Genomic DNA, 14,004 nt, shown 5'->3' with positions numbered 1-14,004 from the left:
CAATCAGCTGGTAATTGTCAATTTAACCCATCTAAGAAACGTCAATAAAAAATTAATAAGCAAAATATTTGGCATTTTTTAAGTAAACACTTTTGAATGAATTGCGTACCTCCCGTAACTAAATACCGCCGTTTTCGAGTACAATGAGACCGCTCACGCCTCCCGGTTAACGAGCAACCACCTGAAGATGAATGGCGCCTTGGAGGAGGACTCGAAAAGTCTCTCTCAACCGGTCATCGACAGGCGTCCTATTGTAACATGTAGGTCGATATTTCTTCTAAATTAGGGCTAGTTTAGATGCTTCGCGTTTGTTATTAGGTGCAGGCGAGTTAGAGGTCTTTTCATCTATAGAGGAAAACTTGACCAATGCTCTTCCAAAGGATGTATGTGAATGGAGACGGTCACTGGGCCGACCTGTGAAGAATGTCCATATTGGGGCCAATTTTGTGCCCTTCAGTCCCGTCTCCTTGCCTAAACCTGGTCAATGGGACCTGATACGACAACCTTTGTTTCACATTTATTGGACCGAGTGCAATGTTAGTTGGGTCATGTCACACATTGTATATGTCTCACTATATATTCTTGATATGTTAGGATGTGGATACCTACAAAGCCTCCATTAGAGAAGACATTGAGAATTGGCTTAGAGAGTTGACCTCTAGGGAAATCCCTGATTGGCTCATTGTTGTAGTTGAAAACTATGATGGGCGGAGAAGCAAGCAACTCATCCCAAGAACCACAGTTCTGGATAAAATTCGAGCCGATTTTGCTCTAAAACAAGGTGCAGTATTCCAACTAAAGTTCTTTTGTCATGACTCTCCAGGTCTTTCAGGTGACCGATGCATTTCTGTAATCAATCCAGGCAAACCAGAAAATAAAAGCGCGGAGTCTTGGCGGGGTCTAGTCGCCAGGGTGCGCCACCTTCTTTTAGTTGCCTATGCTAGAGCCATAACACGCCTTGAAGATCATGTAAGGCAGCAACGAGAGAGACGCAACGAACCTGGATGGAACTTCATGAAATATTTTCTACTGCAAGTATGTTCTTTTCTATTTTTATTTGCAGCACTCAAATTTCAATTGATACTAACTTGACAGGAAGAGTTAGCGCAAGTATTGGAAATGTTGGGTCTCAGTGACGAAGCTCTAGTCCAATACGACGAACTCGACGCTCTTTTCTCGCAATTTGTGGCCAACTGCATCACCTGCAACAACTCAAAATGGTTAAGTCAGTTTCAACACCCCCTTGAGAAGTGGCAGGGACTGAGGCTGGCCTCCACTGTGCTTGAGGAAGGTCCCTCTCTGCTGGAATTCCGAGCATATATATTCGCCCGACAAGCGCAGATGCTGTTACTTGTTAACAAGGTTTGGGAGGTAAATATTTTGTCACAAACTGCTTTTTCTTTATCTATTTGACACTGACAATAATTACCTCATTCCTCACAACTATTTTAAGAAGTGATTTTCTGAGTAACTATTTTGTTAATTGACATCAGCAAAGATGATTTCCTGTAAAGCATTTTGATACCTAATTTTAAAATTCTTCGAGACAGTTTTAACAGATGGTACTCCGTGAGACCACTTTAATTTGGACAGTGAGCGTATTCCTTTCACATGTGTTTCTGGTTACAGTTACCAGATGGCGAATTCGAGCGCCCGCACCAGTACGTCAATATGGTCAACGAACACTAACTACATTCATCTGATCCATTACCAAACGACATAATAAAAGAAGAACAGCCTAAAAACTTGACCATATTGCTGCATTTGTGCGGATACTCGAATTCCCCATCTGTTAACTGCAATCATAACTGTATAAGAACGAAAAACAACCAACGACATTCCGTGCCTTGGTTTTGACGAGATACATTCCCAGTGACCAAATTGACGGTTGACTATGACGTTGCGCCCAGCGACAATTTCGACAATATGTTCTCATCAATTTGTCGCTATTTGACGCTCCCGTTTCAAGATGGCGTCCCGGTGTCTGCCGTTCTTGCACACTTGCGTTAGAGAGCTGACTGTACTAGAGATCACTGCGCCTCCTGGGGCTGTTTGGTGTTGGTTATTTCTAGCTGGCCTTGAGGTGTTGCAAATATGTGATAAATTCAATCAAGCGGATCAGGTTGAAGAATACTCCTTGCACACCGCCGCCCTCTGGGAGTATACGAGTCAAAAGGTGAGCATCGCCGTTCTAACATTTGACGTTTTGTTTATCATTTCACGTTTTAGCTGCGCTGTTTAGGGGAACTGTGCGGCCTAATGCCGCAGGGACGGCCGACTTCCGAACAACTGCACATTGTGGTGGGTCTGTCCGCTGGAATGGGGGATAACCCGGGCCCCCCTGACCAGCCCTCCCCCACAGACAAGCTCAAAGAAGCGCTTTGCTCGCAGGACGTGTTTGTCAAAACTTATTTAGTAATGTTTTCAATCTTTCGACTATAGTGAAGTAACAGATTGTTCCAGGAATTGGCGGAGCTGGCCATGGGCACCTACAAGCACGTAGGACGCTTGAGGATGGCACGCATAGTTGGTCAACAGGTGGCAAGTTTCTACCTTTTACTGGGAGAGACGCAAAAGTCGGCCGCGTTTTTAGGAGACGCGGTGCGCACGTTTGAGAGTGACGGCTGGCATGAGTTGGCGGCGCAGACACAGCTCAATCTGGCCGAATGTTATCGTGCCGCAAATGATGTGCGCAAGTACATCAAAGCATGCGCGGCGGTCAGTGCCGCTTTGGAAATGGATACTTTGGTTAGGTGGACGTACTTCGACGAACTGACCAAATCCCTAGACAAGCTAGATAAACCACTGGAAGTACCCTTCGGGCACATAATCAAAATTAATACTCTGCGGCTCGTGAGTGACGCGGTGGCCATGCAGGGCTGCAACATCGAAGTCGAGCTCACACTGGTGTCCAATTTTCCCAGAGAAATTTTGTGCGAGCTGTTGGCCATCGCCCTTGAGAAGGAGGACAAGCTCAAGAGCAACGTGCGTTACTACACTGGAAAAGTTCTGAATAAAATGGTTCGTGTGTTCATCTAGCTTGGCGTGATGTAACTTCTTTGTCGCGCAGGATTTGAAATACCCGGACCCGATTATGCAAAAACTGAAAATAAAGCGCACGCTGGACTACAAGCAGGACAAACAACTTGCAACATCAGGCATCGCCGCGAAGTTCACGCAATTGTTGCGTAAAGACAGCAACGCTCCTACTCACCATCACCAACATTACAAGACTGACTTTAGCCTATCCTTAGAAGTGGACACGTTGGTACGTGTCTTCCGCTATTTTACTGATAATTTTTCGTATTAAAACATTTAATTTAAAGCCTTTGCTGCTCACCCCGGGTTTGAACGTCATCAAATTGAGCCGAAAAGCGGAAGAAATAGGCCAGTTTTCGCTGGTTTCGGTGGCAGTTCACCTTACTGATAAACTCAGGTTTGTGTCGACCCAACTTAACCCTCGTTTGACGATAGAGATCAAGGAGGTGGGACCTTCGGTGAGGTTGTACAAACAAGCCGCTCCTTTGCTGTCCGGTATCGAGCAGAGGATGAATTTGATACTTACTATTGGGAGTTATCCAATTGATCCGGTGAGTTGTGTTCTGCCATTTTTTTTTTTTTGATTCGCGAACAAAGTTTTCTTTTCGCAGAAGGCCAAGATTAAGCTGACCAGTTCGCCGGGGTTGACTATGCAAGTGGACCCGAAGGAGGTGCTGACGAGTAACGTGGAAATTGAAGTAGGGGACAGGCCTATGTTCTCCAGCACTAGGATAGCTCTGAGAGTCTGGGCTGACTTACTAACAAAGGATCATCAAGGTTCTTGATTTTCTCTTTCTTATAGATGTTCACGAAATACAATAAAATTCAATAGTTACCATTCACGTGCCATGGCTTCCTAAACCGGTAATGGTACCGCTCAATTTCTCATCGCCTTTGTCCACTACGTGGCGCCTCTATACAGTGGACGACCGTAAATTCGTCCAGGTTAACGTGGTCGGCCACTGCGTTGACAACTTGATAGTCTGCCGACCACAATTGGATATCAAAGACGTCCTTGTTACGGCCAAACACTGTGATTCTAGTCTGGTGCGTATGTGCAATGTGTCGTCCCCATGCTTGATGAATTTGACATACGTTAGGTTAGACGTTATCTTCGTTATTGTTCCTAGAAACAGTGTTAACGCAAATGTTTCCAGGAACTATCATAGAGACGTTCCTACTGACCATGTTGATTATAGTTTCCTTTAACTACTATGTAACCATTTTGATAATTAACAATCCCAGAAATTATTGTGACAGTTGAAACTAACAGTACTGTTGCTCCAAATAATTTTAATAGCAATATTGCCTGTTATATTAACATCTGACCTACGTCAAAGCCATTACCATAGTCATGGTAGACGATTTCGATATAAGCCTTTACATCAAAGACCGTTTTTACAGATAATTTCTAATGGTTTAAGCTATTCGTTTCTATGGGAACTAGCTCATATTTCTTCCGCCTCTAGTTCCGTCAAGGCCGAATTTGGGGTTGAATATAGACTGCACGAGACGGACCTCTATAAGCCGTATCAATATAATTTCGACGTTACCGACTTCAAGGTTATTTCTTTTTCGTTTTATATGTGCTTTGTTTCTACAGTTTTCTTGCAGACTTTGTATGTGCTGGATGCGTCTGTGGAACCAGCCAAAGGCAGCGAATTCTGTCGCGTGGGTGTAGTCTGTCACTTACACCTTTCTATAACGAATCGGGCCGCACCTGTAGGGGACGAGGTGATGTACGAGGTACTAGCCGAGCAGAGCGTTTGGGCTGTCTGCGGAAGAACCGCAGGGGTTATTTCTTTCAGTCGTGTGACTGGTAACAAGCTTCCTTTTTGACCGTCAACTCGAATTAATGTTAAATTCCAGAGGAAGATGCATCGGTACAGCGAGTGATTCTGGACGTCATGCCGCTAACCAGCGGGTTTTTACCTCTTCCTTTAGTACGCATTTCCAAGTACATTCCGGCAGAGCCTTCGAATACCGGTCAGTTCCCCCAACCCTGTGTTTGATTAATAAAAACTTGATAATTTCAGAGAAAGGTGGGAAAAGCGAGGTGCATCCTAAGTTGGAACCATTTAGTTCAGGGCAGGTGTTCAACAAAAGCAAGGGAAAGCAGTTGCACGTGATTGCAGCGGCTTCTTCGGCGGATATGAACACTTCTTAAATTGCGGTGTTAAAATTTTTCACCGAAAAGGGTGTCGTGCCATTTCCAGTCAGTAAAGTTTCTTTGGGTGCGGGGATATTAGGATCAGAGTTATAATGTATAAACATACCGTGCGATATTATTTCAGGTTTAAATGGTTTTCTCTCTGTAAGAACACATCACAACAACTACGTTGTATTCAGTTGTTATGACCCAAAACTCGAGTTTTATTTTTTTTATTGTCGTTGCAGTTTTTTTAAAACGCCTTGTATATTCATGTAAATATTTCTTTAATAAATGGTATTTATTGTTTGTTATCGCCATTGTTTCCCTTATCCAATATGGAATTTGCTTTGTATGAAGTCGGAAAAAATATAAAATACGAGGTTGTTTGCAATCCGAAAGTTATACTGGCACATTTTTATAAAAAATAATCTCTAATTTCGTTTGCATCTCTCCAAAATGCCACCTCGGTTTCCAATCTATTGCAATTCGAACATAATTAATTCAATGAAGAGCAGAATGCCTCATCTTTCATATATATACTGATAATTCCCAAAGGCAACGAACGTAGTGCGGTATAGTAATTGTGGATACATATTAATTTTATCTCAATTAAGCTCGAATTTGTCTTTAATCACTCTCTTTGGTAGAAATTAAATCGCTACATCGTCAAAGTGTTCTATAATGCCAACACACATCGCAAAACAGGTCTTTTTAGATTTATTTGATGATGTGTGCCCGATTGCAGAGCGTTTCTTGGAGGATAACAAACGAGCAATACCGCCGCAACAAATAATACCAATAGTCCAAATAAAAATAGGATATATTTCTGTCTTTGAAGTTACGTTGCGGGAACATACAAATTATTACTTTACAAAATACCACTACAAGCTAATACAGACGCGATCTTTGAGATGAAACTGATACTCTGTGCTGGAAAATAATTGATAAAATACATACATTTCGCCATACAATCAACTAGAAATTAATAGAAACAGATAAGTAATAGTAAAAACTTGTGAAAAATTAAGGCTTTCGATCGAGGAAAATGTACATTATCGATTACGAAATAAATGCCTAATTCATGACGAAAATAACCGTTAAAAAAACGAAACGCGAAACGGCTCATCAGTCAATCGGACGCGCTCACCACTGTCACGCCCCAAAAAAACAATTGCGAGTCTATCAATCTCAGAGGTTACTCTTTGGCAGGCACCTCGATAACCCGCGGTTTATCGATGATCCGCGCAGTTCTGTTGCCCTTCTCGACGATGCCGATAATCCACGCCTGATAACCCTCCTGTTTCTCGATGTCTTTGCAGTAGGCGGCGGCCTGTTCTCGTGGCAAACAAATCAACAATCCCCCGGAGGTCTCCGCCGAATGACCTTGAAGCAGTTGGAACATGTTTCCGCATGCTTTTGCGACGGCTGCCATCTTGGCGATTACTGGCAAGTTATGAATGACAAAGGACACCTCGTTTTTCTGATGTGAGGCAAGTGTTTGGGCATGGCCCAAGAGGCCGAAACCTGTCACGTCAGTGGCACCGTGCGCGTTATATTTGTGCATCAGGCGGCTGGCGATGCGGTTAAGTCGGGCCATGGAGTCCATGGCGCGGTGGTAGGCCTTGCGCACATCTTCTTCACTGACCACCAGTTTTATCCGATTCCAGCGCTCAGGCTGGTCGAGCCATTGGTGAGCGTTGACTGCCACCTTAAAAAGAAAATTTTATTCTTGTCAGAAAAAGAAGCGTCGGGTATAAAATATAAAAATTCAAGGTGCACTTTTTACATTGTGCAAGGAATCTTAGTTATTATTGAAGTTAGAAACACTTTGCTTCCGCCCAGGTTTTATAAAACGAAAGGTTTCATAGATTCCAACATAGTGATGATCAGATCAGATTTAATTTCATTTAAACCCAACAAACGTATTTTCACTTTCTTATAAACTTAAGACAAGTGAGTTCTAATTGCGATGGATTTTGAAAATCGCCCTATATCTATGAAAAAAGGATAGCGACGACTTTTCCATCACTGCCAACTTTCGTATCACAAAAATCGAGAACATATTCATATATAATAATCATAAGAGGTGCATCCGCTCACCTGTGTTCCTAAAGGCTTCGTCAACACCAATACATCCCCGACAACCGCATTATCCGGCACAATATACTCATTCGGCTGAGCAACCGTGGACGCTACCCCTCCAATTGTACACCAAGGATTAACAACCGTTTGTCCTCCAGTCACAGTGGTACCTGCCTCCAAAGCAGAGTCCTTGAACCCTCGCATGATGAGGGGAATCACTACATCCCGCTCCTTCTCTGTCATTTTCGTGCTCACTCCTAATAACATCAGCATATTATCGCACTCTGTGACTCCCATAGCGTACAAATCACTCAACACATTGGCACATGCAATTTTGCCCATCATGTAAGGATCATCTACCAACGGGTAAAAGAAATCGGTGGTTTGTACCAGGACCAAACCTCCGTGACGTAAAGGGGTGACCTGAAAGTAATACAGAGAAAACTATCAAATAAAACTGATAATGATAATCTGACAAAACTTTTGTAACTACTAACAAGATCTCAGTGTTTCAAGCACTTAAATCTTACAGTAAGTTTAACTACTTTTTCAAGAGTTATTACAGGGCATACAACTTATCAAACATGTCTTTGCGCTTATTTAAACGTAAGGAAGCCTCGCGAGTAAGTGCAAAGATGTATATGAAGAACTGATGTGCCTTCTGTTAAAATTTAAGTATCATACTTACTCACAGGCTTGCCTCTTCAAGGAGGCAAGAAAACACACTTAATCTTGTGTAGTTATATATTAAAGAAAATTGAAAAATATGGTTTTTGGAGGGGTGACTCTGAGTTGGTTCCTGTCATTTCTCTGAGATATGACCCAGATAGACACAAGACAAAAGATAAAGTTTTGAGGGCACTTACTGTGCTGTATGGCATTCCTCAGATGCTTATTTGAGATCCATATTGTTCTTTTTATATATAAATAATCTGGTCTTGATGGACATTTGGGGACACTGTACAATATTCACAGATGATGCAATTACCTTATGGTCTCACAGTCAACTTGAATTACTTAAAGACATTGTTTTGAAGGATATTCTGAAATTTAAGCAATGGTCTGCATCATATTTTATAAACTTGGATGATTGCAGTATCGAGAGTAGAGACTGTTAAATTTTTAGGGCCTTTTCATTACTAATCAATTCAAATTTATGAGTCATATTCAGAATGTAAATGAATGGGTCTCATTGAGCCCACACTGACAGCACAAGAGCAGTGTTTTTTCATTGCTGGAGAACCATTTGAGACATGGCATAGCATTTTAAAGATTCTACAACAATCATAATTTTCAATTCATCAAATCATTCTCCAAAAGGGAGCATTGAGATGCTTTCTTATACCTGCTCTGATGACCATTGCAGACCATTGTTTGTCAAATAAAGAACATTAATGCTGCTAATGGCACATAAATCTCCTTAAACCTGAAAGTTTCAAATTCTGACTGGATTCACATACTTTATGTCATTACTGCTAAAAGGCAAAGTTTACTACAGTGTTAAGCAATTTTATGACTATGATCTAGATGTTAAGGATTGGACAGACATGCAAATTGCAAAGTTCTTGACTTTTATCCCTGATTACTCTAATTTTTTTTCATTTCATGGGTTTCAAAGAATTTCAAACTAAATTTCTATGAAATCTATGAATTTTGAATATATCTGTGATTGATATTCACATCCCAGCTTCCACTGGCTCCACACCAATAAAGAAGTTTTAGTAAATTATGCTTATTTTTAATTAGGTAATTTAAAAAATGCAAATGTCAATTTTAGTATCTATTAAATAAGTATTTAAAAGTATACCATTTATCTCAAGAATTAAAATAAAAAATTTTAATGAAGATAAAGGCAGATCTATTAGATTGTCTTCTTGCAGAATATTTATTGTTATACATCTTTCAGACAACTATAAAAATGTTATAAAACACGATAATACAATAATATTTAAACCTTTTGTCTTTTCCCAAATCATTTGCAGCTCAATCAAAAAGTCTTGTCATACATTATTTATGGTACTCCTCCACACTGTGAAATATTTACTGACATGTCAGAACTGACAATAGCATTTTTTTATAAAAATTGGTTTGTTTCACATAACCACTATGAATCTTATTGTGTTATACATCACTGAATTGGTTATGAAAAGCTCCAGGAAAAGGCCTATCTTATCTTGAATGTAATTTTTTCTTGATCCATTTGGAGATCCTCATACAGTGCATCCTCATCTTGGACATCCTGTATTGTGTGTTTTTTAAGTTTTAGTTCTTTAATTTGTCTCAGGAGCTATGTCAACAAAACTAACCTAAAAAATTTTTATTTCTTGGGACTCCCCTGACATGAGCATCGTTGGCCATGCAAGTTTGACAGGCAAACAAAAAAAAAACAAAAACAAAACAACAATGGCAACCGGCTTACCGAACAATCAAGGCCGATCCCAATGCGTGGAATGGCCATATGCATAAAATGGTGCTCATGCTCGCCTCCGCTATTGTAGTCCTGTTGGAGGCCCTCCACCAACTTGTTGAGCACCTCTTGGGGCACCTTGCAGCCGCGGCCCTTCAAATCAGCAAACCTGGTCAGTCTAAAGCTGGCCTCCAGGTCGTGTGCTAAGGGGTCGAATGGTCGGCGAAGGGCTAGAGCGTTTGGATTTCCACCCAGTTCCAGCTGCACAGCTCCCAGTGCATCTTGCTGGACCCCGGAAACTTGATAGTCACCCATACCGGCGTTTTGTTTTCGTCTCCAAACGCGATTTCAGCTCGTACTACCGTGTTAAAAACGCTGACTTGGCGCGAGAACCACACTCGAACGAAGCCGACGCTTACAAAATGGCGTACGTTACCACTGCAATTTCCTACAACACGGCGAAATGACGCTGAGGCGCGTGTGCATCGCCAAGAAACAGCTGTGATTGGTCAGGATTATTGAACGCAGGTTGCCAATGATTCTTCCAGAATGTTCCTAGACGCATTTTGTGCACGTTTTACATAGACATTTTAAGGCTTAACAACCCCCAATTATCTTACTTGAGTCAAATTATCACCCAAAACCAATGATAAAACCTCAAAACATGGGTCAGTTCGACCAAAACTCCACATAAATGTACATAAACTATAAAGCTGAACGAATAGTAATTCATATGCCGCGTTGCCACATTCACGAGGCCTATTAGATCTTTTCAAGACAATTCCTCCTAAAAATTCTAGTAATTACATTATATTATGTAATGAAACTTGTTAATCTGATTACTATGTGATATATGTTATAAAAAACATTTTAATTATTGCTCTGTAAAAAGAAGAAATTCCGAAAAGACTAAAGAATTTTCTTGGAAATTCTCCATGTTTTAAGAAACTTGTCACTTGGCAGCAATGTCTTAACATTGGAAGCGGAAAGATTGAAACGCCGTTTCGACATGACGTCACAGAATATTTTTTGAAATTCCAGATGAACGGCTGAATGTCACTGATAAAGGGTTAAGAAATCTAATTCAGGTATATGAGACTTACCTTCGGACGTATAAAAATACCCATGCGTTATCATATTTCCAAAAATGCATTTAGTATGTCAATAATGTAAACAGGCTCCCTGTGGATCGTGAAAGCATTAAAACCTGTATAAAATTAGATAAAATAAGAATATATTTAGTTTCTAGAATAATATAATTTTCCTAGCCTACTTAAACATGCCATGACATTGTTAATTATAATTATTTACATTATCTACCTATGAATTCTTTCTAATGACAACATGGCACTTATAAATCGTCTGTCCCTGTCATTATCACTTCTGCCTGTTATTTTGTATTCTCCGGCATTTGAGGTGTTTTTGTACGCTTGAAGTAATTCTCACCCTTTCAAAACACTCCAATTAGGGTTTACTCAAATCCTTATCAATTCAAAACCCTTCAGTGCAACTTCCACCTTCCCCCTTGTCCCTTTTCCTCGCCTGACTATGTCCCAATCGCCAACCGAAGTATAGTCCAGTCCCCCTCAAAGAAAATGAGTGAAGTCCCCTCTGTAATTAACAAAACCATAATCAGAATGGTGCAAGACCTAAAAGAAATCGGCTGCCCGGATAAAACCAATGATTTCACTAGGCCCTTTAAAAGGTCTTTTAGTTCCAACTCGGAGAGCAGCCTTGAAGAGCACACCCCAGTAAAGAGGTTCAAAGCCCAAAACAGCTTTAACTTGTCCTATGTGGGATCACCAAGGGAAATAAACCGCCTAAGGGCAGATCTCTTGGAAGCAAGGAATACTATTATTCACTTAGAAGGTCGGGTCCAGCACATGCATGGAGTCCAAAAGGAAATGCGTCTGATGTTTGACAATGAGTCTGAACACTTGAAAAGGCAGCATGATTATGATAGAAAGACTATTGAGGAATTGGAGATGCAATTGCAGACTGTGCGCAAGCGGGAAACTGGTCTAAAAGTTCAGGTTTCCGAGCTTAAAAATAAGTATGATAAACTGAAAACTGGGACAGAAAAGAAGATTTTTGTGCTTGAAAAGGAGGTTGCAGATTTGCAAGATCAGTCCCAAACATCCAGTTCGGATGGAAATATGGAGGTTTATAGGTTGAAGCAGAATATTGCAGAGTTAGAGACCATGCTGGAGGCAGTGCAGGAAGATGCTGCAGCTCAAAAAAAGTTGGCTTCAGAGCTTAGTAAGAAACCTTTAAATTATGTATTTTAATTTAATTTTAATGTTTAATAAACAGCAAAACAACTGAGTGAAAAAAGCACCTCTGAAATTGAATTAGAGCAAAAAAAAGTGGAGCTGCAAAAGGCAAGAAATCAAATCCGACAACTGGAAAATGCCAAGGAGGAATATTTGGAGTTTCAGCAACAGTCTAAGGTAAAAAATCTTTAAAACTTTAATAATCAAGCAATTCAATTATTCTCATTAAACTTAGACCCAGGCACATAAATTAGCACACTATGCAGATCTGGAAAAGGAAAACTTTCAACTGAAGGAAGACTTTAATCGCTTGAAAGTGGAGTTAAAGAACAAACTCCTCCTTGAAGAGGAAGTCCTTCATCTGAAGACACGATTGGTAAAACATAAGGATCTAGAAAAGAAAGTGGCAGATTTACAAGTAGTTAACACTTCAATTTGTATAGTCCAAGAAATTTTGTAATGTAATATTTCAGGCCCAATTCGACCAAACCCAAATGTACCTTGGGGAATGGAGGGCTGTAGCCAGGGGCTTTTGTGAAACTACTGAGAGCGACGCAGTATTACCGCATTTACTGCGCACTGCTATTGAAAAGTTGCAGCAACAGGAGCTGACTTTGACTGCTGAGAAGGTTGAATATGAAAGTCAGATGAGATCGGCACAGCATGTAAGTTTTGGATAAACTAGCAAATAGTCCCCTACTGAATGTAAACTGTGACCAACTTTTCTTATTTTTCTTTACACTTTTTTTCTCCTAATATTTTTTTCCATGCATTTTAAAACATTGTAGATTTAATTTTCAGGATGCCAAAGTCGCCTCAACAGAACTAGAAAAAATTCAGAAGCTCTTAACTAGCTTTAAGTCAACCTCTGACCAAAAGCAAACCCTGATCCATCGCATGCAGAAAAAGTTACTGCTGGTCAGCCGCGAGCGGGACAGCTACAGACTCCAGTTGGATTCATATGAAAAGGACTTGACCATGGTGAATAACACTACTGCTAACTTCAATACAAACATCATCCAAAGTCAGAAAGAGCGCATCGATAACTTAGAAAAGGTGGTGGAAGGCTACCGTGATCTGGTGACCAAACTCGAAAATGAGCTGTTAGAGGCTCAGCCGCAGTTGCACCAGGAGGCGGTGCCTGTAAGACAAGAGCAAATCGCGCGGTTGCAAGACGATGTTGCCAAACTGCGTGAGGAAAATGAGCGATTGCGGCAACAACGAGACCGCCTAGAGATTCAACTGGAAGAATTCACCCGGGGACAAGACACCTTGATGGGAGGGCAGGTATTTCATTTAAACGCAAATCCTTTGAACGACTGTCTGGCGCAGAGGCATGAGAAACTAGAGGAGCTGCAAGAAGAGAATTTGAAGTTGAAGAATAAATTGAAGAAAATGGAGGAAGGTATCGAGACTAGCAGACTCGCAGATTTATCCATTTGCCCGAAAGAGGTGGCGGCACTTAAAGAGCAAATTAAAAACAACGAGAAAAAGACGCAGAGGATGAAGGATAACTTCAAGTCCTTGTACCAGGAGTTGCGAGATATGATTTATATGCTGTTCGGGTATAAATTGGACAAACCTTCAAATTCGGTCAAAAAATACAGTCTAACGAGCATGTATGCTGAAAGCGAGCAGGACGTATTATGTTTCGAGGTGGACGAAGATGGTAGTTTGAATTTGCTAGAGAACGACTTCAGCGCTAACTTAGAGGCGATGATTCAGCTGCATCTGGGTCATCAGAAGTCGATTCCGGTATTCTTAAGCGCAATTACCCTGGATCTCTTCAATCATATGACCAAGAGCTACTAAGTTTAGAAAATAATCAATCTACTGGCATGGCAAGTTTGATTTTCGGGTGTTCCACAGTTTATTGATTAAAGAAGAGTTTTGTCTAATTGTCTTTGTCCTTTTTAAATTTACATCGTTGACAATACCTTCCCTAATATTTTCTGTATGATATCAAATAACTTAAGACCGATAGATCAGGCTACACTGAACGCCAATTACTTTAAGGAGTTAAATAAAACAACATTCAATATGCGTTTGAA

The 14,004-nt window shown here is 40.7% G+C and overlaps 3 protein-coding genes across 4 annotated transcripts; 2 read left to right on the top strand and 1 right to left on the bottom strand.

The window, feature by feature from the left end:
• Positions 1 to 37: 37 nt before the first annotated feature.
• Positions 38 to 5,502, top strand: SIDL (SIDL trafficking protein particle complex subunit 10). Of its 2 annotated transcripts, none has more exons than XM_066393040.1 (16): positions 38 to 260; positions 319 to 536; positions 595 to 781; positions 833 to 1,035; positions 1,096 to 1,371; positions 1,970 to 2,176; positions 2,230 to 2,415; positions 2,464 to 3,006; positions 3,071 to 3,268; positions 3,327 to 3,590; positions 3,651 to 3,816; positions 3,872 to 4,086; positions 4,444 to 4,602; positions 4,654 to 4,858; positions 4,909 to 5,025; positions 5,076 to 5,502. In XM_066393040.1, the coding sequence occupies exons 1-16, from the start codon at positions 188 to 190 to the stop codon at positions 5,204 to 5,206; spliced, it is 3,348 nt and encodes a 1,115-aa protein (XP_066249137.1). In that variant the 5' UTR covers positions 38 to 187; the 3' UTR covers positions 5,207 to 5,502. The 2 variants fall into 2 exon arrangements, with proteins under 2 accessions (XP_066249137.1, XP_066249136.1); XM_066393039.1 differs by having other exon boundaries at positions 2,464 to 3,021.
• A 492-nt stretch (positions 5,503 to 5,994) lies between these two features.
• Sps1 (inactive selenide, water dikinase) lies at positions 5,995 to 10,382 on the bottom strand. The gene is made up of 3 exons (XM_066393518.1): positions 9,693 to 10,382; positions 7,292 to 7,696; positions 5,995 to 6,899 (listed from the first exon to the last, which is right to left on the bottom strand). Exons 1-3 carry the CDS (start codon positions 9,993 to 9,995, stop codon positions 6,387 to 6,389), a joined length of 1,221 nt encoding a protein of 406 aa, XP_066249615.1. The 5' UTR covers positions 9,996 to 10,382; the 3' UTR covers positions 5,995 to 6,386.
• Positions 10,383 to 11,056: 674 nt separating this feature from the next.
• Positions 11,057 to 13,845, top strand: Mad1 (Mitotic arrest-deficient 1). The gene is made up of 5 exons (XM_066393142.1): positions 11,057 to 11,939; positions 11,994 to 12,130; positions 12,189 to 12,371; positions 12,427 to 12,618; positions 12,755 to 13,845. Exons 1-5 carry the CDS (start codon positions 11,276 to 11,278, stop codon positions 13,763 to 13,765), a joined length of 2,187 nt encoding a protein of 728 aa, XP_066249239.1. The 5' UTR covers positions 11,057 to 11,275; the 3' UTR covers positions 13,766 to 13,845.
• Positions 13,846 to 14,004: the final 159 nt, after the last annotated feature.

The sequence above is a fragment of the Euwallacea similis genome, chromosome 9 (assembly GCF_039881205.1).
Source record: "Euwallacea similis isolate ESF13 chromosome 9, ESF131.1, whole genome shotgun sequence".
In the NCBI taxonomy this organism is placed as follows: domain Eukaryota; kingdom Metazoa; phylum Arthropoda; class Insecta; order Coleoptera; family Curculionidae; genus Euwallacea; species Euwallacea similis.
The sequence above is the reverse complement of the archived record's forward strand: the minus strand, read 5'-3'. Positions and strand labels throughout refer to the sequence as shown.

Coding starts and splice junctions, on each gene's coding strand:
- Mad1 (XM_066393142.1), top strand. CDS start 11,276: ATGAGTGAAGTCCCCTCTGTAATTAACAAAACCATAATCAGAATGGTG. Junction 12,131..12,188: donor AGTTTCAGCAACAGTCTAAG/GTAAAAAATCTT, acceptor CATTAAACTTAG/ACCCAGGCACATAAATTAGC. Junction 12,372..12,426: donor AGAAAGTGGCAGATTTACAA/GTAGTTAACACT, acceptor GTAATATTTCAG/GCCCAATTCGACCAAACCCA.
- Sps1 (XM_066393518.1), bottom strand. CDS start 9,995: ATGGGTGACTATCAAGTTTCCGGGGTCCAGCAAGATGCACTGGGAGCT. Junction 7,697..9,692: donor GGATCGGCCTTGATTGTTCG/GTAAGCCGGTTG, acceptor TATTACTTTCAG/GTCACCCCTTTACGTCACGG. Junction 6,900..7,291: donor CGAAGCCTTTAGGAACACAG/GTGAGCGGATGC, acceptor TTTCTTTTTAAG/GTGGCAGTCAACGCTCACCA.
- SIDL (XM_066393039.1), top strand. CDS start 188: ATGAATGGCGCCTTGGAGGAGGACTCGAAAAGTCTCTCTCAACCGGTC. Junction 3,591..3,650: donor GGAGTTATCCAATTGATCCG/GTGAGTTGTGTT, acceptor TTCTTTTCGCAG/AAGGCCAAGATTAAGCTGAC. Junction 5,026..5,075: donor GGCAGAGCCTTCGAATACCG/GTCAGTTCCCCC, acceptor TGATAATTTCAG/AGAAAGGTGGGAAAAGCGAG.